This window comes from Theropithecus gelada, chromosome 6 (genome assembly GCF_003255815.1).
Source record: "Theropithecus gelada isolate Dixy chromosome 6, Tgel_1.0, whole genome shotgun sequence".
Taxonomy (NCBI): Eukaryota; Metazoa; Chordata; class Mammalia; order Primates; family Cercopithecidae; genus Theropithecus; species Theropithecus gelada.
In genome coordinates this window covers 6,126,686-6,154,241 of record NC_037673.1, presented here as the reverse complement: position 1 = coordinate 6,154,241, position 27,556 = coordinate 6,126,686, and the positions used below count along the sequence as shown (strand labels likewise).

Genomic DNA, 27,556 nt, shown 5'->3' with positions numbered 1-27,556 from the left:
GGCAGCACTGTATCCAATCAATATGGAGGGTGTTCCTGCCCTTTGATCCAGTACCCCACTTCTGGGAATTTCCCTATGGTAATTAGGGTACAAGGAGCAAACATGACATACAGGACAGTCCCCGTGGGTTGTTTAGGGAGGGAAGAACTAGAGGCCTCCTAAACTGTCAGGCTGGCTCAGTCGTCTGCAGCACCCTGCACCCTTGGGGGCTTAGCAGCCTTTTGAAGATTTAGTTGACCAGGAAGATGTCCAGGGACCTTATGAGAAAAGATGTGTACACTTCAGACTATCCTGAAGAGCATGGGCCCACTGCTGAAAACATCACGTGTGCCTGTGGAAGTGTGTGTGTGTGTGTGTGTGCACATGTGTGTGTGCATGTGTGTGGGTTCAGGGGTGCAGAAAAACAGCCAGTATTTCTAACAGGTGGAATCATGAATCTTTTCATTCTCTACCTTAACATGTACTATTTTCTATAATCAGAAAAAAATTCTTAAGAGTTTTACAGGTTCGACAACATAACATATGCCATTACAATTCTGTGCACTACCACACAATCCACGCTTTTCCCGGCCTCTTCATGAAATACCAAAGCACTGTAAGATGATCATAGTAACAGTAAGAGCAATCACAGCGTTATATAATTGGCGAGTTGCAGGCCTGGACACACGTGGATCAGCTGGAGGTGCACAAAGGCACAGGCCCTCTGGGGAGCACCAGGCATTTAGAGGTCAAAGTCATCACACCATGTTCCGCTCTCTAAACAAACATGATCCTTTAGAGGAGCTCTGTGTTCAGTGCTGGTCCACACAACAGAGTGGCCGCTGGGCTGTGAACACCACGGCTCCAGCATCACTGTCATTTCAGTCTACGATCGCCATAGACCACTGCAGGGTCCTGCCCGGCACTATCACAGAATGTCCTCTGCATTCACTCTCATCGCGGAGGGGCGCCTGATTCCAACGGAGTAACATTTGTTAAAGCAAACCAAATTAGAGCGATCTCCTTCTCTAATAAATTGTTATCATCATGAGGGCAGATCAAAGTTGGCAGCAACAGAGAAAATCTATTTATATTGTTCTCCATTTAATTGGCTTTTTTGGGTTAAGTGCACTTAGAGGAAGAAAAAAATCCCTATAGATCATTTAAATTATGACATTGTGAAAGTCAGGGGTGTCATCCTGAAATTGAAATGTAAACATATAAGTGTATACTATTTGAATAAAAAAATTTATATAACTAGTTTAAACATACATTTTCATTTTACAAAGAGCCTTAGTGTGTATATATGTATATATACACACACACATAATCTAGGATATATACATACATAATTATATATGTTTAAAATATATATAATCTGAACAATATAGCTTAACACCATAGCTTACATCTATAAGCCTTAGATTATATAAATATATAGATATAAAATATGGATTAAAATATTTAGATATAAATGTATAAAATATAGATTATGTTTATATACATATATGTAAAGAACCCAACCATATAATATTTTGATGGATTCTGACATCTCTGAAGTTTATGGAAAATCCCTCAACTAGTGAAGCATCTGGAATGGATTGGCCTGGGTCCCTGAGCATGGAAATGATGCTTAGTGTTACCTGCCCAGCTGTGCATCTGGACACAGGAAGATAACAATGGTATGGAGAAGACGTAGCCAGAGCTCAGACAGATTTGCTGCCCTCCATCAATGCTGGTAGAGGAAACCAAGTCGGCCCTGCTCTTGCAGAGTTCAAGATTCCAAGAAGGCAAGAGACAGGAGGCTGGGCAAACAAGAACGTGAAGAGATGCAGAGGCGATGGGCTGGCTGCACGCACAAGTCTGTCAGCCTTTGTGGGAATCATGACGAAGGCCATCCTACCGTCTTCTCAAGTCTTGTGGCAGACTGGTGGTGTTAACTGAGGATATTTTAATGAATTTGTCTATTTCTGAGTCAAATAGGAATGCATGTAAAGTGCAAATGACAGAACATAACTATTCTTTCTGATGTGCCTTGTGACTGGTCTGGTGTATCCCTCAAACTCTTGGTAGGTGCTTGTTTCACACAGTTTGATCAATACAATTAACAACTAATGATCATTTCCATAAGTAACTATAAGTCAAATGAGTGAAATTCTTATAAGAAGTAGAACTGAAGGCTTTCAGAAAGCATCTTCCATCTAAATTTGGTAAAACGTTTAAAATGATGAAAATGGTGATGAAGAAAAAGCATCAACTTGGTACGTGAGCATCAAAACCAACGGAATGAAAAGATTCCCCAGGATCATTTCAGCCTCAGCTCCTCACTGGAGAGCCACCTTCAAGTCTCACTGATACTCCGGGCAGTTGTTTGAAATAAGGATTCACCAGTCAGCCCCTGTCTGTTGTCCCGCCTGAGTGTCTACACTGCCTGCCTGACTCCTCCCCTCCACACTCTCACTTCGCCGGGTGCCCTCTTTCTCCGCCCTCAGGCCAGTGCACACAGCAGGAGTATCCCTTCACCCACCCCGCCCCCCGCTCCAGCTCCAGGGAGGATGACCGGCTTCCCTGAGCGGTTAGCGGTGGTGAGGTGATGTTCTGAACCAGAACGAGGGAACAGGGCAGGGGGCTCGCTCAGCCAGGGCAGGGCATTTTCAAGACGGCAGTGGCTGGAAAGGAAGGAGAGAAAGGAGCACTGTTAACCTTGGACACGTGCAGAGGAGCAGCATGAGAACAGGGATGGGGGAGATTTATAGAGACAGTGACAAGGGAAAGTGAGACAAAAAATAGTGCTATCCAGGGATCACAGGGAAATGGGAAAAGTGCCAAGGAAGATGGATCGAGTCCCTGTTCATTGATCTGCACGAGAGCAAGGAGAGAGGCCCAGCAGGCAAGGCAGGAAGAATCCTGAAGGTGGAGGGAAAAGTCAGGCGTAAGAGATAAAGGCGACACAGTGATCTGAGAAAGGAAGAAAGAAAAAATTCTGGGACAGCTAAGAAAACAGATAAACCTGCAAAATCTAAAGTTTGTGAGGAGGGATGTGTTGATGCTGCAGGAACAAAGGGGGAAGGAACACAGTCTGGGGGGCGCGGGGGCCTGCAGGCAGCGCAGGTGGAGAAGTTGGGGCGGTGGGGCCCGCAGGGCAGAGAACCCAGGCAAAGACAAACGGGAGGACATCTGCGAGGCAAAAGCTGCAGGAAAGAAGACAAATGACATAAACTTCTACGTGCTTGGAAAGCAAGGCTTCCCGTGGGCTGAGCTGTGTCCTCCCAAGTTCCTATGCTGAAGTCCCAACCCTCAGCACCTCAGAACCAGACTGTATTTGGAAATGGAGTCTTTATAGAGATAATTACCTTAAAATGAGGTCATCAGGGTGGGGCCTAATCCAACAGGACTGTTGTCCCTCTAGGAAGAGGAAATTCAGACACAGGTAGAGTAGACAGACCCTGTGAGGACACAGGGAGAAGATGACATCTACAAGCCAAGCAGAGGCCTCGGGATCCAGCCCTGCCACACCTCGATCTCAGACTTGCCATCTCCAGACCGAGAGAATGCATTTCTGTCGTTTAAGCCCCCAGCCTGTGGGGACTTTGTTTTAGCAGCTCTCAAATAATAATATAGGCTAATGCAGGCTCCAAGAATAAAAGTCACAACTGAATGGAAGGAGGAAAGGGGAGGAGAGGGAGGGAGACAGGGAGAGAGAGCAGGGGGTGAGGCGGGGGCTGGGGGGGTGGGGAAGAGGGAATGAGAGAGATTGTGGGAAGAGAATGAATTTACACAGTAGCATAGAAATCTCTAATCAGGGAAGGACTACAATGAAATAAAAGGTATTTACAGAGAAGTTATTCAAACGACACACTCTTAACATTAAGTTACTTAACAAAATAAACAGCAAAGCCTCATGTGCCGGGTGACAGTCCCAGTCCCAGAACAGTGAGCAGACTCCTCCACTTACTGCCTCTTGACTCAAAATACAAACCTCTCTCAAACGTCCTGCCTGGTGTATTTTCCGGCGAACGGTATGATGACATTTCAAGGGCATGCGATTAAAAACAAAACCCCATAAAGCTTATTCTCACGTACTAAAACACTCTGACCAATCAATTCGGTGTTTAGAGAAAGATAATTCACATGACGTAGGGCACACACCACGCAGGGCTGGAGTGACATGCCGTTGGCAGTCAGCATCACCAGAAAGCCCTTTGATGGCCCTGGCTTTGTGGCTAAAAATGTCCATTTTCCTGACACTGCAATTACGGTGCACTCCATACCCTTCATCTTTCTCTGATGGTTCATGATCTCGCCGTGCCTGAAGGACATCCACTCAACCTCATTCTACAATAGGTGCTGAGCGCTTCCTAGGCGCGGGGCTGGGCTGGTCCGGCAGGCCCCATGTTGCTGCCCGCCAGGGGCCACACTGCCCAGCCCCACCTGGGGGAGCGTCCAGCCCCAGATTGGGAGACAGGACACAGCCCTCTAGGAGGCCCACAGGCCACAGCCAGCTGCAGGTGGCATGTTCTCAGGTGGGGAAGGCGAGAGGCCGTGGAAGGAGGCGGATGGGTCGGGGACAGTCCAACAGGACACCTGGCTTTGGGGTGTGAGGCGGCTCGTGGGCAGCTCACACGTCCTGAGTGCTGAGCAGCACGCTCCGCATGATGGCTGCCTGGTGCTGACAAGGACTGGGAGGTGACCCTGGTTCCAGTTTTTGGAAGAGGAAACAGGGAGAGGAAGAAGTGGCTAGTTCCACTGTGAAGACGCTGGGTGCTGCACCGCCCTGGCTGCTGAGTCATTGGGGAGGTCTCAGCCCCTCCACGCCTCCCTGGGAGGGTGGCGGGGGCAGAGGGAAGGAAGAGGGAGGGTCAAGAAGGGAGTATAGAGGGTGCAAGGGGAGTGTGACGGGAGGGAGGCCACCTGGGGCCCCGGACAGCAGAGGGAGACAGGCTGGTAGTGAGGGGGAACGAAACGAGCAAATACACTGAGAGGAGAAAGTGGAAACGCTTTGCACGGGGGAAAAAGCAAACGTGGAAATGTGGAAATGGCGAGGAGTCCAGGTTCCACCCTCATGGAGGCAGGTTTAAGGTGGGCAAGAGCTCTTCTGCTGCGCCCTGGAGCTGGCCTCGGGAAGCCCAGACCGTCAGGGTCCATTTCCAGCAGCGATTCCCACGCAGGAAGGGAGCGAGGGGTCATCCCGGGGGGCTCTTTCCTCTCCAGGACACGGAGCAGCTGTGTCTGAATTGCTGGGGGGTGCAGAGAGGGGCACCCTGAAGCATCCCAGAGCCCCCCCGAGAGTTCCTGTTGAAACGAGGTGCACAGCACCCTCCACCCCCAGGCACTGCGGAGTGGAAACTGAGGTTGAGAACCACCGGATCCTGAGATTGGGTCTTGGAGAAAATTACTTTTTGCTCATCTCCCAGTTTTCTGTTATGAAATGAAAATATTCACTCCTATTTAGACTCAGCCTCATTACTGTCTGCCACTTCACTTGGCTCTGCAATCCATTAAGAAAAAGTTTAAGAAAACGAAATGTTTTCCAGCTCTATTTCCCAACTCTGCCTAATTATATAATTCTAAGTATTTGTTGTTTTTTTTAAAGGTCTCAGAAAACTAAAATGCTGATGGTGCGTGATGGCTCATGCTTGTTATCCCAGCACTTTGGGAGGCCAAGAACGGTAGATCACGTAAGGTCAAAAGTTTGAGACCAACCTGGCCAATGTGGTGAAACCCCATCTCTACTAAAAATACAAAAATTAGATCGGCATGGTGGCGCACACCTGTGGTCCCAGAGACTCGGGAAGCTGAGGCTTGAAAATCGCTTGAACCCAGGAGACGGAGGTTGCAGTGAGCTGAGATCGTGCCACTGCACTCCAGTCTGGTTGGCAGAGTGAGACTCTGTCTCAAAAAAAAAAAAAAAGAAAACGAAAACTAAAATGCTAGTTATAGTTAAAAAGTGCCTGAGCCTGGGGACAGCGCCTCTGCAGTCATACATGAGGGTGCTATTGGTAATCCATTGAATTGTAGCTTCTTACCAAGGGACCAGCACAGATGGCCCTGTAGAGCTATGAATGCGGCTGACTGCAAGAGGTTAAAATACCCGGAGCAGAAATTAGCTGCACTCTAAGTCCAAATGAATCTCTATGTTTGAGGCATCATTAAAGCATTTAAAATTCTACTGAGAGTGACCTGAGGCACTTGGTGTCACCCATCATTGAAGCCCAGAGAAGGCAGACACAGTCCTCCCTGTGGACCCTTTCCGGCCTGCTGGTTGCCAACATGTTACTGGCTCTGAGCTCCGTAAGTCATCTTCTTGTTCTTTCTTTCCAACCTCCACAAACTGTTCAAGATCCTCTAATGAAGAAGTGCAGCCAGCAGTGGCCAAGAACCCTCAACTACAAGACAGTGAAATCAGCTACTTCTGATAAAGACCTTCAGAACCGAATCAGACACAGGAACAAACAAAACCACAACGTATGTGCTCTGATTCTATGGGAACGCACTGGGAGCTATTTCCCGTTCCTTTTTGACTTGCAAGACATCTTGTCATCTTGAATTTGGAATTGTTTTTTGATATGGGATTGTAAATCTTTTGCAGTTTCATTGTTCCTACTGCAGGACCAACAACAGTCATGTATTGGGAAGATAATTTTCTCTGAGTGGTTAGCAGGTGCCAACTGTAGCATAAAACATCACTCAACAGCTCAAAAGCATCACCGAGGTCTGGGTTTACAACTGACCTTGTTTGCTAGGCCTTTTTCCCAATTCTACTTAATTATGTAATTCTCAACATTTGTGTTTGTGTTTTTAAAAAAGCCCTTAGAAGGCAGGAGAATCACTTGAACCCGGGAGGCGGAGGTTGCAGTGAGCTGAGATCGCGCCATTGCTCTCCAGCCTGGGCAAAAAGAGCGAAACTCCATCTCAAAGGGAAAAAAAAGCCCTTAGAATAATCTGGAACAAAAATTTGGTGCAAAATAACAGCACGAATACAAAGCCTACCTGGGTTTTGGAAGACCTTCGGACCAAGGTCTGGCTCCCGGTCCTGCTGCTTTCAGAGTGTCGGGAGGGGGTGGTGGTCACAAAATCAAGGGCATTTGCAGTCTGCACCACACAGAAAAGTGAGGGCACCACCCTGTTCCTCAGCGCCTTCCTCACCCAAGGCCCTGCACCAAGGACATGCCAGGCTCCTCTTCACCTGTTCACGTGGCCCTCTTTTCACTGCTATCCTCCCAACTCAAATTCTTTCCCCAGCCTTTCTTTAGGGTCACTGTATTATACACTTAAAACATGTTTGCAAGCTCTGGGATAAATAAAAGAATTTACTCACCCCATTTCAGGGTGAAACCTTCTAGAACAATTTGAAATATTTTTAAGAATACCTATCAATCTGTAAATACCATGACTTACTGATTTAAAGGAATAGCAGGTAATAATGAAATAAATGAGACTGAAGGGAGATACAATTAAGATTGGGCGCAATGTACCAATCTTTACTGTAATTATGTCAAGAAAATAACAACATCAGAAGAAAGGAAAAGAGTCAGTAGCAAAGAAATGGATGATTCAGAGATGCACACTTCTGAAAGCTTTTACTTACGGAAAATGCTGCCTTCCATTTATCATTCACTCAAACTGTGCTTTACGCCTAAGACTGGTTAATTGCACAACATTATTTTTGTGAAAACCAAACAAATTACACATCAGCCTTTCATGCTAGGTTCAGAAGCTGGAAATGTCAGATTCCTTTTCCTGCAGCAGACATCTTACATTTCCCTCAACTTAATTTAATGGTGGGCAACTTAATTTAATGGTGATGTATGGAAGTTTCCACAGAACTCTATGGGGAAAGTCCCACAGGGATTTTAGGTGAGGCTTATTCTGCCCTAAGTGCACGCTGAGTGAGGGTGCCTTCTTCTTCCTCGAGCCCTTCAGTAGGTCATTCTGTCCAGCCCTGCGGTTAGTGGCCTCTCATACTTGGCACTTGACAGCTCCTCCTTGATGATGCTTCCCCATGAGGCAGCACAGGGAAGATGCCCCCGGGCAATTCTCATTAAGCAGAAGCAGGAGGAGCTGGGCCCTGGCAGCTCCTTGAGGAGCGCTGGTCTGCTTCAGCCACGCCACCCTTGGGAGCTTGAGAACACAGGAACTGGCCTCACTCCTCAGTCCAGGATCCCTCCCTTGCCTGAGCTTCTGGGAAAGCTCACATGCCCCGTCCACAGGAGAGCTGAATGCAAATCGTGGGGAGGGGGCCCTGCTTTGCCCTTGCCCTTAACCTCAATGCTGGCCCTGCAGCTGCCGGCAGATCCCCCTCCTTTCTTGATGCCAGGTCCCTGACTCTCAGGGTAGCCCGTTGGCTGCTTTCTTCATACGCCTCCTCCCACATGTGGGTCTTGAGTCCTAGGTTGAGATTGTCTTTCCTGGTCGAGTCCTGACCAAGACCCAGTTCTGAAGTCTTGGAGCATCTTCTGGTCACAGTGACAGCATGGGGTGGTCTGAAAGGCCTGTAGAGGTTACATGACCATCACCCTCGCTTGGGCTTGTCCAGCCTACTGGCCTTCATCAGGGCCTATAAGGTCAAGCGCTGACCAACAGCTGCTGCAGAGTCTGCTATGTTCACCTTTCCAACAAAGCTGGGGATGCCAAGTGCTGGGAGAGCCTGCGGCTTATCCAAATGGGACATTCGGTGGAGCCGGGAAACCAATGGGACCCTGAGACCTCCAAACGGTGTGTGACTTGAGCCAAGGTGGGGATGGAAGACCTTTAAGATTTTTCTGGGGATAGGGTGATTTGAATCATCTCACTGAAAGATTATGTGACAGCTAAATAATGTATTTAACAGAAGCAAAAAGGAGACATAAATAAATATGGACAAAAGGTCTGAGCACTGTAGGGCAGGTCTGTTTCTATTTGCTGATACTACAAACCTAGATCAGTAGTTATGGCAACACTACCCAGGCCCAGGAACTGATTTAGATATCTCTGCAGGCTCCATTTCCACGTAAAGGATAATATTCCTTCCTAGAATGATATGCAGGTGGGGCGGGTTGGGGGCTGAAATACACTGGGGACAGGAGGATGCTTTCTGCCCATAATGATCTCAGATGAGGACATTTCAATATTTCTAAACTATGGAAAAATCACTGGGAATATGACAAAAACAGCGTAGAAATCCTGGAGGATCAATTAACTGTATCTCACACCCTGTCCTGTGAGAATGCAGATTCTACCCACTTAAGTCTTCAGATTGGGGGAGAACCCTTGAGATAGCTAGTCAGTCTCTTCCCACATGCAGAAAGCCTCACCCTAGATTTTGGGCCAATGCTCAAGGCTTCAGTTGACTGACCAGTTACGAGAATGTGAAGCAGGCATTGGTATTCCACTGTTGATTAGCCTCCAACTGCCATAAGAGCACATATCACATCACAGGTGTTTCTGAGAAACTCGGCAATTCCTGCAGGCCGAATATTTCAGCTAGGTTTCTCTGAAATTCTACTAAAGAAAGGGTCTTTCCTAAAAGTATTAATATTAGAAAGGATCCATGTAATTGACTACAGTGAAATTCTCTTTCAGTTGTACTGAAACAGTCGATGTGCATTCTGTGTGACTTGTGATAATTAAAAGAGTCCACAACTTTTTACAAATTTTAACATTTGATTTATGAACCGGCTTTTCACCTTGAAGCAAAATGGTAGCCAAGAAGTTTTCAAGCGGGCATTGCATTCTGTAACAAAGAATGAATATCAACAACATTTAATGGCTAACAAGGACATTTGGTGTGCATTTAGAGTACAGAGGTAAATGTTTTAAATAAGAATATTCTTCTATGTAATTTTCTAACTTAACACCAACAAAAGAAATCAAGCCAGTTTAAAGATGTTAGCAATGTAATGGAATTCTTATGATACCAAGGTTGAAGAGGTGAAAAAACGCAGCTATCAATCCACACTAGAACAATAACATAATCCCATAAATCAGTCCCTGATGGTACAAAGTGATTTGATGATGAAAAGTCAGAAAAGGCAACAACAAGTGTCCACAGCAGTAGATTTAAGAGGGCAAAAAGGAGGCTCTTCTGAGTTTCCTGTGAATATCTGTAACAATACAGTCATGTGTGGAAACACCTGAGGCACCTGGAGGTGAATATTGCCATGAAACACTTATCGTTATGAAAGCATTGGATGCTGCTGTGTCTTGGTCATACATTTCTGTGCATTTAATTCAATAAATCTCCTTCTTCTTTAGAAGCAGGAACATCTATTGATCACTTTCTCTATGCAAGGAACATGTCTCATCATTTCCTTCAAACCTCATGATTCATGTGAGCAGTTGGGTTTATGCTCCTTGCCTTTAGGGGAGGCCCCTGATGCTCAGGGAGGTGGGTGCCTGCCTCAGAGTGAGCCATGCTCAGGAGGGAGAAGGGGCTGGAGCCTTGCCTCTGCCTGCAGATCCCGGCTTTATCTCAGCACCACCCAACAATAACATGGGAGAACTGAGACACCTGTTGGGCTACTAAATCTTGATCACAATTGTTCTGGCCCTGAGCTGCAGAATAAGGTTTAAGATCTTTCCCAAGACAGCCATCACCACCTAGAGCCACACACTGCCTGGAATTCTTAACCCGGGGCCCACGCACCCCTCGGGGTACATACATTTGGACGGGAAAAATGTCTCCATTTTCACTAACTTTGAACTGCAATTCAGCACTTCCTATGATTAGGATTGAAAGTTAAGAAACCACAGCAGCATTAGCAATGCCTTGGCTTTGTCACCAATAGACAAATATTTTAAAATCGCGTGACAGTTGTGATATTGTTGTAGATATTTTGAAATGTCATTGGTGTTCATTATTGTCAGATTTGCAGAGTTGTTAGACCTGCCTCTAGATCTTAATATTTAATGTGGTAATAAAGTGCTTTTTAATTCATGTTATGTTTTAAAAACATATTCTGATAACTGTATTTAAGTATAATTGGTTTCCTATGAAATCCTATGCATTGTGTTTTGTGCAACTAAAGACATAATTCTGGGGAGTGTCCCAGGTGTCTGCAGGTGTCCCCAGACACCTCAAGGCCATGCGGTCCTCCAGGTGGCTTCGAGGGGTCTGGGGCAGAAGGAAGGGACTCCTGTGGTTGGCCGCCTGTTTCTCTTTGACTGATCATCAAGAATAAACAAGAGCCCTCCATCTCTCTTATGAAAAGGCAGATGCCAGGATATCCTTTGAAATGAAATTACTAATAAAATAAGCACTTTAATTCAATTCAACTCAAACTCACTTTTTATTAGATCAGTTTTATTTGTGAATTATGATAATGTCCTTTAAGCGTTGTGAAACTTTTATCTTTACAGTTAGAGTAGCAGCCTTGTATGAGTTCTCTAAGATAATGATATTTCATAGTGTACATTATAAAAGAGATCAGAGGAAGTCAGCAGGGCTCTGGAGGGGTGGGGTCGCAGCCTCCAGTCTCTGCAGCTCTCCTGCATTAGTTTTAGGCATTGTTCACATTGGATGAAGGCACTTCCCCTGGAGGACCCTAACCCGCTACTGTGGACAAGGTTCCTGGCTTTGCTGTGCTCTTCTTTCCCACCCAACCTGGAGGAGGAAGGCTCCCACTCCAGGGGCGCTGCCAGACACAGGCAGCTGTGCGCTGCAGGAGAGGGCTCGGATAAAGAACAGCCTCCTTGCACAAAGCCGGGTTAAATACATTATGATTCATTTAGCATTTTGATGACTCTTAAAAAGTCACCTTTTAAAGGCTTCTAATACTCAACTAGTTACAGTTAATTTAAGCTTGTAACTCACTCAATTCTGGTGAAGTTTCCACTATAATATTTTTATTTTTCCTTGGCTGAGAAGCAGAGTAGTGTATGTCACTAATCATGTAGGACTCCGGCACAAATTAATCCTTGCAGCAATTGATCTTTACTTGGCACATACATTTGGACGGGAAAAGTGTCTCCATTTTCACTAACTTTGAAGTGCAATTCAGCACTTCCTATAATTAGGATTGAAAGTTAAGAAACCACAGCAGTATTAGCAATGCCTTGGCTTTGTCACCAATAGACGAATGTTTAAAAATCGCATTACAGTTGTGATATTGTTGCAGATATTTTGAAATGTCATTGATGTTCATTACTGTCAGATTAGGAGAGTTGTTAGAGCTGCCTCTAGATCTTAATATTTCTGACAGACATCTTATGCGAAGCAACACGGGCACCCAGTCTGACACTAGGCAATCACGCTAATACATATGTATCTATCTGTAAGGCAAAAATAATTGGCTTAATAATTTGGTGCACAAAATGTCCAAATTCATAAAATATTAATCACAGATTTTTATTAGAACCAAAACATAGTAAGTTCTGTAACTCCATATTCTGATATTTGGAAATGTCTGATCTTCAAGATCAAAAAAAGAAAAGTACCCTTAAAATATTTTTCTGGAAATTTTCCCTTCAATTCCCAAGTGAGCTGAGGACAATTCAACTTTACGTGTAACTGATCCTTTACCAGGCAGTATTTCCTTAGCTCCTACATCAAAGAACTCAGTGAAACACCTCGAGAATGCCTCCCAAATACTGTGATGAAGCATTAGGATTTATTTTAGAGAAATTATTTTAAGGTAACCATTTCTTCAATCTGAGTGATTTTACTGATGTAACACGTTCAGAAAGCATTTCTTTCTTGAGCTATTTTCAGAATCTCTAAAATGCCTTTCCCTTTCGTATACAGAATAAATAAAGCTGTAATAATTATCTTTCTCCTATGGTTTGAAGCAATCAACACATTCATCCATTTTGCTCAATCAATACAAGGAGCTTATGATGAATCTGGGCCGATACATTTGTCCAACGTTGCTGATAATTCCGCACCACGTGTCAGACTTGATGGATGCACCATCCGTCCTCTCATGGATTGATTCTGAGTATTGTAGGAAAACCACACACCACGGAACTGCACAGGCTCTCCTAACATCCATATTGTTCCACAATGAGGAACAATAATACTACACGTGGTACTTGGTTGGGGTGGCTTCTACTTGCCAACTAGACACCTCAGCACCAGGTGGCTCTGGCACTGGACTGGTTGCCTGGTGGCAGCTCAGCTCTGTGCATGATTCAACCTCAGCAAGTCTCAGTTTCTTCCTCTGTAAAATGGGAATAACAACAGCACCCACCTCATAGGCTGCTACAAGGATTTAATCAAGTCATTCACATAAAGCATTCTGCACAGCAGCTGACTCACAGCAAGCTCTTACGTTGCATCGCAAGAAGGGGCAAAACGAAGAGGGTGGGGGGTCTGCTCAGGGAAACAGATCCTGTGCCAAACATTTATTTGGCACATTCAAGGTGTCGGACATTTAGCAAAGAGAAGGGGCAATACAGTTGTAATTATGTAAACTGGCAGGATAAGCACAAAAATGAACTTTTTCTAGACAATGCAGAGCTTCCTCCTCTGCAGTTCAGAGGAGGAAGTCATCGCTTTTACTGAAGAAGTGGTTGAGGAGCTGTTTGCAGAGAAGTTAGGGGCATCTGGGCAGGGTTTTTAAGGATGGCCAGGGACTCACCGGGTGAACATGGGCAAGAGAGCTTCCAGGCAGGAGAGGCTGGTGGAAGAGGAGCCTCAGTGGGGGCTGTGGTGGATGCAGGCTGTACAGTGCTAGGAAACTTAAGCTCTATTTCGTAAGGTTCATAACAAGATGCAATAAAGCTAGGCCTGCATTTTAGAGGAGCCATGCAGGTGGCATCAGGGAGGATGGACAGGGACAGAGAGACTGGATGTGGGCACTGCAGGAATCTAAGCAGGTGACAGGCACCCATGAGGCAGGAGCACAGGGCTGGAGAGGAGGAGAGCTGGAGAGGAGAGCCTAGCACTGGAGAACAGAAGAGGCTTGGTGAGTGCGGCTCCCTGACCACGCCCAGACCTGCTGGCCAGGTAAGGGGCAAAGTCAGGTAGCTTCTTCCAGCTTCTACAGACCTACCCTCATCTCCCAATCCTTTGCCACCTGACTGGTCCCAAATCTGCTCTCCCAGGCTTGTGTCCTTGGTCCTCCCACTGAGCTGGTTTCCTCCTAGCTTAGCCGAGTGGGATTAGCAGGCCAGGGAGAGGACCAGGGGAGTGTCGCAGACGTTACGCAGAATGGGGAAGGGTCATCACAGGAATGCCAACGGCAATGTCACTACAGTGCTCAGTGAATGAATGAATGAATGATGTGTGTAACCATGAAAAAATAACTGAACAATTAAACCTTAGCTTAGCTTGCCGACTTACCGAGTAGGAAAGTGTAGACATTACTGGAAACGTTTCTGCCATTACTACAACTTCTTGGTCAGTGTGGGGGCATGCCTGGCCTTTCCGTTTATCAGCAATGAAACCATATTCCAAAAAGCACTGAGTAACTAATGCCCCATGTTAATGTCGAGTCTTGATCACCCTTAAGTAGAGTGTTCTCTCTAAGAACATCAGTCAGAATTTCTGAAGACCCTGTTGACCTAGGACCCCACTGTGCCCATGTCCCCACTACACACCCAGGCCACTGTCTATTGTCGGATCCATGGACATTTCCTAACTATTAACAAAAAGATATGTGTGAAGCCACTTGGCGTGTCAAAAGCAAATGTGAAGGGTTTATGTCTTCTCCCCATTAGAGGCAGGCACTTGATGTGTATCTGATCTACCAGTGACGCCTAGGAAGTTCCTGCATGACAGGAGGCACTCGATTCCTGTGCTGTATTCATTAGTCAGCCACGGCTCTGGAGGGTCCGCGCGCACCGCCCTCCGCAGCTGCGTCTCATCGAGGGTGGAGTGAATCATCCCTACATTTTCTTTTTCAGGGTTTACACTCCCTCATAGTCTACACAAGCAGTCCAGGGAGGAAGGCTGGCTTTAGGATGGCATCTGTACAGAAGTTGGGCTTTGAAGGCGCTGAGTCAGCATTGACCTAGGACAGGGAGTCTGATCCAGGTGGGGTGGGGTGGTTGGGGGGATTAATTATCAGCACTTCTGAAGCTCTGGGCTGTGGTTACTGGTGGGTGAGGCTGTGTCTGCCAGATGGGTGGAGAGGGAGGAGGTGGACCATGGCCAGCATCAGGCAGCTTTTCCAATCCGGGCTGCCCATTAGCATCATGGGGAGCTCTTCAGACCAGCCTCTGCCAGGGCCTGATCCTAGACTACAAAGTCTGAGTCTTTGAGGGGACAGCCTTGGTACTGAAATAATTTGCACCCTCCTCAGGGCATCTCATGTGCTGCCAGGGTTGGGAACCACTGGCGGAGAAGAAAGGACTAACGTGGCCAGCCATCCTCTCCCCTCCTGCCTGCTGCATCAACACATCTAGGGCAGCAACAACCTCTGACTCCAGGGAGCTCCGAAATGTGGCTCAAAAATCCCGCCACTAGTGTCTGTTTTGTTTCCTCAACTATAAAAGTCATTTCTGCTGGTGCCTTATCTGCCTCTGACACAGGACTAGTGAGGCTGCCTTCCTTCTAAACCTGGCTGTGGAAGAGTCTCTTCCTGGCGATGAGAAGGGAGACACTGACCAGGTTGCGGGTGTCAGGCTTTCATTCGGACTTCAGCTCAGTGTCCACGTGGGCACATTCCACTAAGAAACAGCCACGAACCTACATGTCCTTACACAGAAAACCAAATCTCCCCCATCGCTTGAGGGAAATCAGAAAAGTACACGAAAATACACTACACCCTCTTCCTGCAAGTTCAGATTCTCAAAGTCTCATTGGTGAAGCAAAAGTGGCTTCTACCAGGAGCTGCCCCACGCGCCCTGGGCTGAGCCGCTGGAGCTCTCCAAGTGGGTGCGGGGCTATTTTTAGGATGCAGTCCTGCCTGTGTCCTCCTGCCTGCTCTACTTGATAGAAGAACAAGTAGCTATTTTTTCCTCTGAACAGTCCAGCATATCGATACCTCAAGCTGCAGAGTCATCGGTGGTGGCAATAATCTCCGTCCCCTGTACCCAGCGCAGGGCACAACACAGTGACTCATAGGCACGTTACCAAAAATCCACGTCTCCCTGGACAAATCAGACGGCGTTACCCACCCCTGTCGGTCACTAGTTTTGCTCTAGGTTGTTCTAGCTTCCCTCTGGGTGTGCAGCCATTTCTCTGCTCAAAGCTGCGGGCAACATTCTCCATCCAGTGCCTCCCTCCGTGTGGCTGCACCTATTGCTCTCAAACTAGCACAGCAGCTGCAGAAACAAGATGAGCAACTGGTTAAGAAATTCCTGTTTGGTTTCATTACGGGCTGAACTGTTTCTCCTCCAATCTCCAATGTACATGGTGAACCCCTAACCCACAGTACCTCAGAGTGTGACCTTATTTGGAAACAGGGTTTTTAAGAGGTAATTAAGTTAAAGTCAGGTCAGGAGGATGGGCCCTAATCCAATCTGACTGTGTTCTTACACGAAGAGGAGATTAGGACACAGACACACACAGAAGGAAGGTCGTGTGAGGACACAGGGAGGACACAGCATCTACAAGCCAAGCAGGCAGGACCCAGGAGAAACGAGCCGGGCTGACACATTGATCTTGGACTTCCAGGTCCTCTGTTATGGCAGCCCCAGCAACCTAATACAGGGCCTTTAAACATTTTGTGTGTTGTATGGCTGGGTGAGGTGGCTCACGCCTGTAATCCCCATGCTCTGGGAGGCCGAGGTGGGAGGACTGCTTGAGCCCAGGAATTTGAGACCAGCCTGGGCAACATAGTGAGATCCCCATCTCTACAAAAAATAAACAAAAATTAACTGGGCATGGTGGCGTGCACCTGCAGTCCCAGCAACTTGGGAGGCTGAGATGGGAGGATTGCTTGAACCCAGGAATTAAAGATTACAGTGAGCTATGATCATGCCACTGCACTCCAGCCTGGGTGATAGAGGGGACCCTGTCTCAAAAAAAAAATCTCTGTTATAGCAAGTTAGAAGCCCACAGATTTCAGGAGCCCAAAGGGCTGTTCATCTTTGTCACTCTTTCTGATGAGACTGCTAGTTTTACAGTCATAAGTAAAGTGCTATTTCTAGGCCTAGTATTTTGGAAGATGGGTTTTATGTATGTCTCTCTCTGTGTGTGCATGTCTATGTGCACTTGTGCTTCCCAGTCACACCATAGTGTAGCCCCCTTTCAGACCTAAGGTGGATTTTAGTGACATCACTGCATATCATTTCACAAAGCTGAGCTGCAGAGCCCTTTACTCTTTCATGACATTGGGACAAGTTTCCTTTATTAAAAAACATGCAGAAACCATCAGGCAAACAGAACTTGCCCTGAAATTGCTTGCCAATTTTAAATTCAAATAGTAAGACTGGAGGATGTTTTAGTCCTGATGTTCTGTGAATCTTCTGCGGATGGCTGGCTGAGCAGCTCTTCTCTGTGCACAGAAAGGATTATCACAATGGTCACAGTTAATAAACGACTGCCTGGAAACAGCAAGGTGCTTGGATGGCGCCTGGCCTGACTGCCATTTCCAACAGCTTTTACTCATCCTGATGAGATTTCAGAGCCTTGCCACTCATGAGCTGTTGTGCGAGCATGCAACTGTATAAACGCCACCTGACTCTGTGAAACTACAGTTTCCTCACCTGTACAACAATCACCAAAAGAGCAGAACCAGGGAGGTTCAAACATCCTCAAATATCCTCCATTCTCTGCTGGCCCAGAGTATGGCACAAGCAAGTACGAAATGCTTCCTGCTGCTGCTGCTGCTGCTGCAGTTATCATTATCAACACCGTGTCATGCCGAATTGTATGGTTGGCTCTGAGGGGCCAGGAGAGGAGTGAGGAATTGTCACTCAATTGCCATTTGGTTCCCTGCCCCTGGCGATGCCTAATTAACTAAAAAGGGGACACTCAGGGGGTGAGCTGCAGTGAAAGCAGGGCTCTGAGTCAGTGCACCGTCAAGCAGCTTTTGGGGACCCCACTGCTCACACAACTGCAAGAACAAGGTCCCTGGCCAGTCACGCCATCGTCCCACGCTCCAAGCCTGGAATGGAAGCCAGTAAACTCTGGCACTCTTCACGGCCAGCATCCCCCAATGCTGATGCTACTTTGTCTAGGTTTACAGAGTCCGAAAATGCAGTTTTTGTAGGTTAAGCTATGTCCTAGATGCAAGCACTGTGCTGGGATTACAGGCTACTTTCATTTCAAAACCAACATCTTCCAGTTTTTGAATGCCAAAAATCTTCCAATGGAGCTGTGGATTGTATTCTTTTGGTTCAGTAATTAATAAAGGATGCAAATAATTATCTAAAAGTATACTTTTAACATTTTCACCAGTTCATTCTAAAAGTTCAGAGCTTTAAAATCCAATTATAAAAAATGAAGAGTTACCTAAAAATGCCTCTAGTCAAAAGAGGGTTTAGTAATATACAAAGGGGGAAGATATATATATCATTATTTCTACATAGAATATATCATATGGGAAATTTATATATTAATTTAAGATAAACACAATTCGTATAGCAACATGCAAGAGATTTTGGTAACACAGGCCAGAGAGCCAGTTAAAAGCCTCACAAAATGACTGAATTTATCACATGATGTGATAAACCTAAGCTTTTAAATTGTACACAAAATTGTTAAGCAGATATTATGTTACACACGAAACTCTTAAAATTGTTTTACGATTTCTCTAAAAGTACAGAAACAGCATATCCTCAATTCAGAAAGTTCAGCTGAGCAGTGAATGTTTTCCTCTATGAAAGAAGCAAACCAGCCTTTTCTAACTCTGTAGCTTACGAAAATGAATCCTAAAAAAGAAATCCTGACAAGTATCAGAACATAACTGGAATATAACGACTCTCCCTTTTAAAGTAATTATCGGTTTGGTAGCTGTCCCAGTTCTCCTTGAATACCTAATCAGGTATTTTGATTGCTTTCCCAAAGCATATTACCTCTAACTGAGGAAATAATTTGGTAACTACCATATGTGCTCTGAACAACCAGTAGGTAGTGAATTTGCAAAAGCACGGAAAGAGACAATCAACCTCGGGTGACCTGAAACACCGTCAGAATCCTTTTGTGGACGGAATCCTAAAACATTAATGACTACTCATTTCTTCCTTTCTTTCATTGCATTTTGAATATTTTATGTATGCCACACATTACTCTCTCTTAGACAGCTGTATGTTGGAAGCAGCATGAAAAAATGCAAAGAAATTGAACCGGCACTTTAAAAAGTGCTGAGTTTTTGCCTCTATTTTAGATGTGGAATAGACAATATAATACCATATGCTAGGTGGAGGGCAATGGGTTTGATTAGGATTTTATTAAACTAAGAAATGAAAAAGTTGATAATTACTTTTAATAAAGAAATCTCTCACTTGTAAATTGTACATGAGAATCTCAATTTTAAATACAGAGAAAAGAAAATATACTTACAAGGACCCGTGTATTGATATACTGCCAATTGGCATATGGGCACCAAAGGAACTATTACAACTCAGAGCATTAATGTAAAAATGGGAAGCATTTAATTTCCTAAGGTTCCTCTCTCTCTTAAAAAAAATTCCCCATTTCTCATTTCAAACCTTTATTTTCTTTCATCTTTCAAAATATAGGCAGTGGTCCAGTTCATCTCTAAGATCTCTTCCAAGTCTTAAACGTTAGGACTCGGTGATCCCAGAAGGGAATACACATTCCTCTTCCCCTGATCCCCAATGTCATCTTCACTGTGGAGAATGAAAAACAATAACAGACTGTTCCAAAGAATTCTGATTAGCAATGATTCAAGAAGCAAATAACCAAGGCATTTCTGCAAATAATTCTTCCACATCATTTGTATAAATCCTATTTGAAAAATAAAACTGAGATCGCCTACCCCCCATGCTTACATTCTATCACATGAACCTCTCATCAGACTCAACATTTAACTGCAGGATGGAAAACAAACCTCTGCTATTAAAGCGCTAAGCCTCCCTCAGCTGAAGATGTTTTTCTAGAGTTGTTACATTCACGCGATTTCTAACTCGGGAAATATGTGGAATCTAAACCTTAGAAAAGACAGCCTGGCAGGATGGGTCAGGAAGTACCTGACCTTCTCTGCTGGAGTTAGGATGCTATTTGTTTGGAATCCCAGGGGTTCCCGCTTTAGTGAAATTGGCAGAACAAGCATTATTTGATTAGTATGAAACAGCCTGCCGTGAAAGGGACAGACACACAGGCCAGGCAGGGAAGAAGCAGTGGCTTCTGATAGGCCGTCTGTAGAAAGATCAAGCCGAGGTCATTCGGGGTCTTTTAAAGAAAACAATGATTTTTCATAAATCTAAAAGATGTCCACATAGCAATGTAATGTTCTTAAGTAATGCTTAATATTGATTCGGGAAAACACCAGAGAACTCAACCGCAGTCGACAGCATATAATTCGAGCAGATAACACCATCACGCACTCACCCTGCTCTCAAGTACTTCGGGGTTTCTTTGCGTAAAGCTGCCATCTGATGCAATAGGTGAGAGGGCTCAGAACTGTTTGGCCCTTATATTGGTATTTCGTTAAAATCTTTAGCTCTGATAAAGGGTTTTAACTGCTTGGGGCAGTGGGGTGAGGGGATAAGGAAAAAGAAGCAGGTCTGAAAGAGACCAAGACCTGGAACGTCTACCCCAGAGGTGGTGGTCCTAAGGGGTTCGGGGAAGGAACAGGGTGCTCTGAGGGAAGAACAGGCATTGCCGTGACGGGGTCTGGTCTTGTCCCTTAAGGGAATGCCCAAACCACACCTCCGCCTCTCTAGAGTGAGCTCCCAAGAGCAAAATTTTCACCTTTCCAGGAGAGGCAGCCCAGAAGAAGGCAGGGGGCGGATTTACAAGCAGGCAGCTGTCCCTCCCCAGGGCACCCACCTGCAGACCTCCCACCCGAGCCTTCTGCGGAACTGTGTGTGTGTGTGTGTGTGTGTGTGTGTGTGTGTGTGTGTAGCGGGTGTTAGGGGTGGGTGGGAGATCAGCTGGGTTGGACACTTAAATCCTGAGGTCCAGGAAAAGTTCTCACCTTCATAGAGATTATAGGGACAGGAGATTGAGGAGCAGACAAGGGAGGGGCGAGAAAAGGGGAGATGGAGGGGAAAGAAGAGTAGTGGAGCCAGGGAAGGTGGAGAAGGAAAAAATGGAAAAGGAATGGGGGTGGGAATAGATGGGGGGACAGAGAAAGGGGTGAGGGGAGAAAGAGTCCAGGAGGAAAGGGAGAGGACGGCATGGGAGAGGGAGGCTAAGGAAGAGGGGTGGGAGAGAATTATGGAGGGATGAGGAGAGAACGAGCAAGCTAGAGAGACCAGAGAGACCGGCAGAGACCGAGACCAGACCGGGACGGGAGAGACGGGACGGAAAGCAGGGGCAGGAAGAAAACGCTCAGGGAAAAGAGGCGGAGGCGCTCGGAGCATCCCTGTGGGGCGCTGGTGTAGACAGAGCCGGGAGCTAGATGGCCGGAGAGGCCGACACAGGCCCTCATCTCGGGGCCCGGGCGCCCGGCGGCGCTGCAGACCCGATTGCCGCCCCGCGCCCCCAGCCCCGCCGCTCTGGCGCGCGCGCCTTACCTGGCCCTTGACCAGGCTGGCTGCGAACTGGCGCATGACGGCCTCCACGGTATAGGCGCTGGACCAGCCGCGCGGCGTGAGCAGCTCCATGCAGATGGCGCCGCCGTCCAACACGTAGCCGTTCTCCAGGCGCGGGCTGAGCACCCGCATGAAGGGCGGCGAGAAGGGGAAGTTGTCGGGGAAGGTGAGATTGAGCAGAATGAACTCGGTGTTGGTTTCCTTCATGTCCTGCCACAGCACCGAGTCCTTGTCCACCTGGTGCAGCTTCACGTTCCAGTCGAACAGGCTCTCGTCCACCAGCTCCACGGAGATGAAGCGGTCGCTGAGGCGCGCGATGTCCTGCAGCTCCTTCATGAGCCGCCGGCTGCGCACCTGCGTGCAGTGCTGCTGGCGCGCCGCAGGGACCAGGCTACCGCCCGCCGCCGCCGCCACCGCCGGGCCCGGCCCCGCCCTGGCGCCCGCCGCCCTCTCGCGGGGGCCCCCNGGGGTGTGTGTAAGTGTGGTGTGTGTGTAAGTGTGGTGTGTGTGTATGTGTGGTATGTATGAGTGTGGTGTGATGTGTGTGAGTGGTGTGTGGGGGTGTGTGTGGTGTGTGTGAGGGTGGTGTGTGAGAGTAGTGTGTGGTGTATGTGCGAGTGTGTTGTGTGTAATTGTGGTGTATAGTGTGTGTGATGTGTGTGGTCATGTGAGCATGGTGTGTGGTATGTGTGAATGGTGTGTGGTGTCTGAGTGTGGTGTGTGGTGTGTGTGGTATTTGCATGGTGTGTGTGAGCATGGTGTATGAGTGTATCGTGTGTGAATGTTTCATATGTGTGTGATGTGTGTGGGGTGTGTGAGCATGGTATATGAGTATGTGGTGTGTGTGTGGTGTGTGTGTGTGCATGTGTGCTTGTGTGTGGTGTCTGTGTGATATGTGTGTGTGGTGCGTGTGACTGTGATGTGTGTGGTGTGTGAGTGTGGTGTGAGTGTGTAATATGTGTGTGGTGTGTGTGTGATGTGTGTGTGGTGTGCGTGTGTGTTGTGTGTAGTGTGTGTGGTGTGTGTAGTGTGTGTGTGGTGTGTGTGTGTGATGTGTGTGGTGTGTGTGTGTGGTGTGTGTGTGGTGTGTGTGTGATGTGTGTGTGATGCGTGTGGTGTGTGTGGTGTGTGTGTGTGGTGTGTGTGTGGGATATGTGGTGTGTGTGTGGGATATGTAGTGTGTGTGGTGTGTGTGACTGGTGTGTGTGAGGTATGTGGTGTGTGTGTGGGATGTGTGTGTGGTGTGTGCGTGTGGTATGTGTAGTGTGTGTGGTGTGTGTAACTGTGTGGTGTGTGTGAGGTGTGTGTGGTGTGTGTGGGATGTGTGTGTGTTGTGTGAGTGTGTGGTGTGTGTAGTGTGTGTGAGTGTGTGGTGTGTGTGTGCGGCTGAGCTGCCCAGTGGTGAGGCTACAGTGATGGTGAAGTACGGAAGAGATGACCCTGGAAGCTTACAGGGTTTAGGATTGTAAACCTCGCTGCTGCTGCTGCTGCTGCTGCTGGTTTGACTTTGAACTTGAGGAGCCTCCCAGTTCTCCAGGAAAGCCTTTCATTCTGGGCGCCGTCATGGTGACTTCTTGTTGTTAACTTCTTTCAACATTTTTACCTTTTGTAAATTATTAGAAATTTTCACTGAAAAATAATTCTTCTGGCCACTGTGGAGACAGTTTCAGGCCTGAAGGATCTGGGGTGGGGCGATTTGGGGTTGTCTGCAGTTGACAGCGTGAGCTAAAAGAGCAGGGGTGCCTGCACACCTGGGTCCCCGACAGGCGACTGGCAGACGTGTGCGTCGTGGAGGCCTGGGGGCCTGTGCTTTCAGGTGGGTGCCGTGGCCGTGGGAATCGCAGCTGCGACGGGAGGGCCTATTTGCTCTGGTTTTATGGTTGGTTTTGTTTTGTTTTGCTTTGTTTTGAGACCCTGCTCTATCCAGCCCTGTTTTTGTTTGTTTGTTTGTGTGTGTGTGTTTTTGTTTGTTTTATTTATTTATTTTTGAGATAAGGCGAGAAGGAGGATGACAGTGTCTCTCTGTAAAGTTTTGTGAGCCCATCTCACATGAGGGACGGGGCAGGACGCCAGGCGCTACATGTTTTATTTAACTTCCACAGAGGCCCTCTCAGGTTTCATCTGACCCCCTTCATTGGTGTATCGGAGTCTCAGGGAGGCCCAGCCACTTCCCTAGCTCAGCCACGTGCTCGGAGGCCCAGCTGGGGTCCACACCCAGCGGGGACCCCCTGCGCCAGCTCCGTGCTTCTCTACCTGGTGCCCCACGCCGGCTGCATTGCTGGGTCTCAGATGCAGGTGCGGTCTCCGTCCTGCCCCAGGAGGTGAGAAAGCATCTCCTGGGCGTGATTGTACGGATACCCGCTGACCTGGGCCGAGGCTTCAGCAACTCTTTGTAGCAGTGACAGCAACAGATCCCACTTAAAGCAGAGACGTCATCAGATGTGGTTTGGGAATGGTTTAGCTGAAATTGCGGATGGCTCTATGTGAGGCCTCTGTTTCTAGATGGAGTTATTGCTAGGGAGATCAAATACCTTACCGTCTGGTTGTAGATATTTTTTTGAAAGTGGAAGGATCACAAGTAATACCGATGCTGGGTCTGGGATCGCGCCTGTAATCCTAGCACTTTGGGAGGCCAAGGTGGACAGATGGCTTGAAGTCAGGAGTTTGAGACCAGCCTGGCCAACATGGTGAAACCCCATCTCTACCAAAAATTACAAAAATTACCCAAGTGTGGCGGTACACACCTGTAATCCCAGCTACTTGGGGGGCTGAGGCAGGAGAATCACTTGAACCCAGGAGGTGGAGGCTGCAGTGAGCTGAGATTGGGCCACTGCACTCCAGCCTGGGTGACAGAGCAAGATCCTGTCTCAAAAAAAAAAGAGAAACTTTTGCTGAGACAAGAGGACAAGCCAGAACAGAGTAGCATGGAGATGGTCATCACCTCCCTTGTTCCTGTCCCTCACACTTAGGGCACCTTGGATCAACTCTTAAAAAGGCTGAAGCCAAACGTTAAAGATTGGAAACAACCTAAATTTACAAAACAGGGGAAGTGTTAAGTAAATCACACTGAATCAACTTAGAATATATTTTGCAGCAAGAACGTTATAGTTATCAAGATTATATCGCAAAATGGAAATATTCATGATCTACATAATAATTTGAAGTGAGAAAGTAGAGTGTAAAATTATATCCACATGACAGCTACAACTACATAGAACTATGCACAGAAAAATAGACTAGAAGGAGAAATTTTGAATGGTGTTATCACTATTATCTCATTAGTACAGGTAGAACATCTCAGTTTAGTCCTTCCTCAGTTCTCCAGCCCATGGATCCAAACATTTCCTTCAGTGGCAGGATGGTCAGGTCAGGGGTGGGCAGAAGGGCCTGTGTGGTTTGTAAACCCCCCTCCTTCTCCCATCCCAGAAGATTCTAGAAAGGTCTGCTTTACCCCGGCATGAACGGATATTTACCTAGCCCAGCAGTGTGTAGAGCTTACATTGTGTTGTAGTTATTCCATTTTGATTTTCAAATATTCTAAAATGGAATGTATACCAGTAAAAATGAAAAAAAAAATTGTTACCGAATGTTGTCATTTTATTGAAGATTAGACTTATAATATTGAGACAGTTGAATTAAGTGCATTTATCATAGTTAAATAAAATAATTTCTAAGGACAACTTAGAAATTGTGGGTATCTAGCTCCTGCTATGTTCTGGAGTATTGAGGGGTGGGGAAGGGGAATGGTTAGGGAATCTGCAGACAGCTTACACCAGTCTAGCATGAAGGGAAGAAAGGAAGGGAGAGAGGGATGCTGGTCATCACAAGAGGCCCATCATCGGGGAATGAGTCCTATCTGCCAATGACTCCTCCATGAGCATTCACCCAGTGGTCCCAGGTGCCGCTGTCTCCAGTTGCAGCTTTTCTGAAGACATGAAGAGCTGCGGTTTGCCCATTTATTACCTGTCTCAAAAACTGCCTCCCAGTTTTTCAGTTGGTCCTATTTCCTCATGAACCCCAATCTCCTAAAGTCACCAAGACATTGCCTCAAAATACCTTCCCTAAATGTGTACAGGTTATTTACTCTCCTGAACTAAGGTGTTAAGATCACTGCCAAAATTAAAAAAAAAAAACAACAACACTTTCTGCTAAAATAATTCACTGCAAGGGAGCATAGTGTAGGTCTGTGATATTACAGCTCACGTGTCCTTTTATGCCCTTCACTTCCCATCACCAAGCCTGGCACTTAAATGGCACTTACATATCTTGAGCGCCATCCCAAGCACTTTACATATGTTGACCCATTAAATCTTTGTGACAGCCCTATTAAGTAGGTACTGTGCTTATCCTTACTTTATAGATGAGTAAACTGAAGCAGGGAGAAATTAAGCAACTTGCTCAAAATAATGCAATGAACAGTCAGTGGAACCCGGATTCAGACCCAGCTTTGGCTCCAGACAGAGCTTGTAGCCACTGCTCCAAGAGCACTCACTGCATGCAGTCGCTGTAGAGACGGCAATGAAGAGATCCTAGCCTCCTGCAGCTGGGGTGCTAGGGAGGATGCCTTTCTCATCCTCTAATCACTCTGCAGCAAATGGCTCCAGATGCTGAAGGAAAGAGCTTGGGGATGTCGAGGAATGCCTCAGGCTTACCTCTGCATTTGCTCAAGACACACGATGGGCGCACACACATTTTTGTTGTTGAATTGAAAACACAACCCAATCTTTATTTCACAGCACAGACATCTGAGGTCCCAGCAGTGAGTCTTGCCCAGAGTCACACAGAAGGTTGTGAGAGAGGAAGCTGGGTCCCTGGTCCTGATAGGTTATTCTCATGGCCACAGTGCACAGGCTGCTGGGCCTCTATGGGGGGAAGGGCAGAAGGGAAGGAAGAGAGGAAGGTGAAGGGGGCCTGAAAAGGGGAAAGGGTGGCAGGGCAGGAGGTCAGGCAAGTGCTGCAACCTGACATGGGTGGTGAGGACTTCTGTCATGCTTGTCATCCTCTGGCACCGTTGGCACACCCTTCCTGTGCTTGCAGAATTTCTCTCCTGAGACAGATTATATTTTCCAAAGATGGCCACGCTGACTTTGATTGCACTCTTCTCAGGGAAGGTTGGGCTCTACGTTCTGTGGCATTGAATCTGAGTAGCGGCTCAGACTGCTCTGACCAGTGTGGGGGACACACAGAAGCCATGTGACTTCCAAGACTAGGTCATCATAGGATACTGCTTTCCTCAGCTTTCTCTCAGGATGTTTCCAGGGAGACCCAGACACCATGTTGAGAGGAAGCCCAAACCACGTGGAGTGGCTGTATGTGTGGGTTTTCCACTCAGCAGCCCAGTTGAGGTCTTTGCAGACAGCCAGCAGCACCCACCAGACATGTGAGTGAGTGGGTCTTCTGGTGATTCTGGACCCCAGTCTTTGAGTCTCACATCTGAGGTCCCAGTCATTATAGAGCCGAAACTATTCGTTCTCACTGTGCCCTGACTGAATTCCTCACCTACAGATACTGTGAGAGATCAAAAGAATATTGCAGATTTAGATTAGGCAAGAGAAAGAAATAAAGAGCACACAAATAGGAAGAGAGGAAGTCAAACTATCCCTGTTTGCAGATGACATGATTCTATATCTAGAAAACTCCATAATCTTGGCCGAAAATCTCCTTCAGCTGATTAAACAACTTCAGCAAAGTTTCAGGATACAAAATCAATGTACAGAAATCACTAGCATTCCTATACACCAACCACCATCAAGCCAAGTGCCAAATCAGGAATGCAATCCCATTCACAATTACCACAAAAAGAATGAAATGCCTAAGAATATAGCTAACCAAGAAGTGAAAGATCTCTACAATGAGAATTACAAAACGCTGCTCAAAGAAATCAGAGATAACACAAACAAATGAAGAAAATCCCATGTTCATGGATAGGAAGAACCAATATCATTAAAATGGTCATACTGCTCAAAGCAATTTACAGATTCAATGCTATTCGTATCAAACTACCAATGACGTTCTTTACAGAACTAGAAAAAACTATTTTAATATTCAT

The 27,556-nt window shown here is 46.7% G+C and overlaps 1 protein-coding gene across 1 annotated transcript in view; it reads right to left on the bottom strand.

Moving 5' to 3' along the window:
* UBE2QL1 (ubiquitin conjugating enzyme E2 Q family like 1) overlaps nt 1-21,968 on the bottom strand; it is a 43,925-nt gene extending 21,957 nt beyond the window's left edge. Inside the window, exon 1 of the mRNA XM_025388158.1 lies at nt 21,490-21,968. Within this exon, the coding sequence (XP_025243943.1) occupies nt 21,490-21,843 (354 nt within the window). The 5' untranslated portion in view covers nt 21,844-21,968. The remainder of the gene's footprint in view (nt 1-21,489) is intronic.
* Between the last annotated feature and the right edge of the window lie 5,588 nt (nt 21,969-27,556).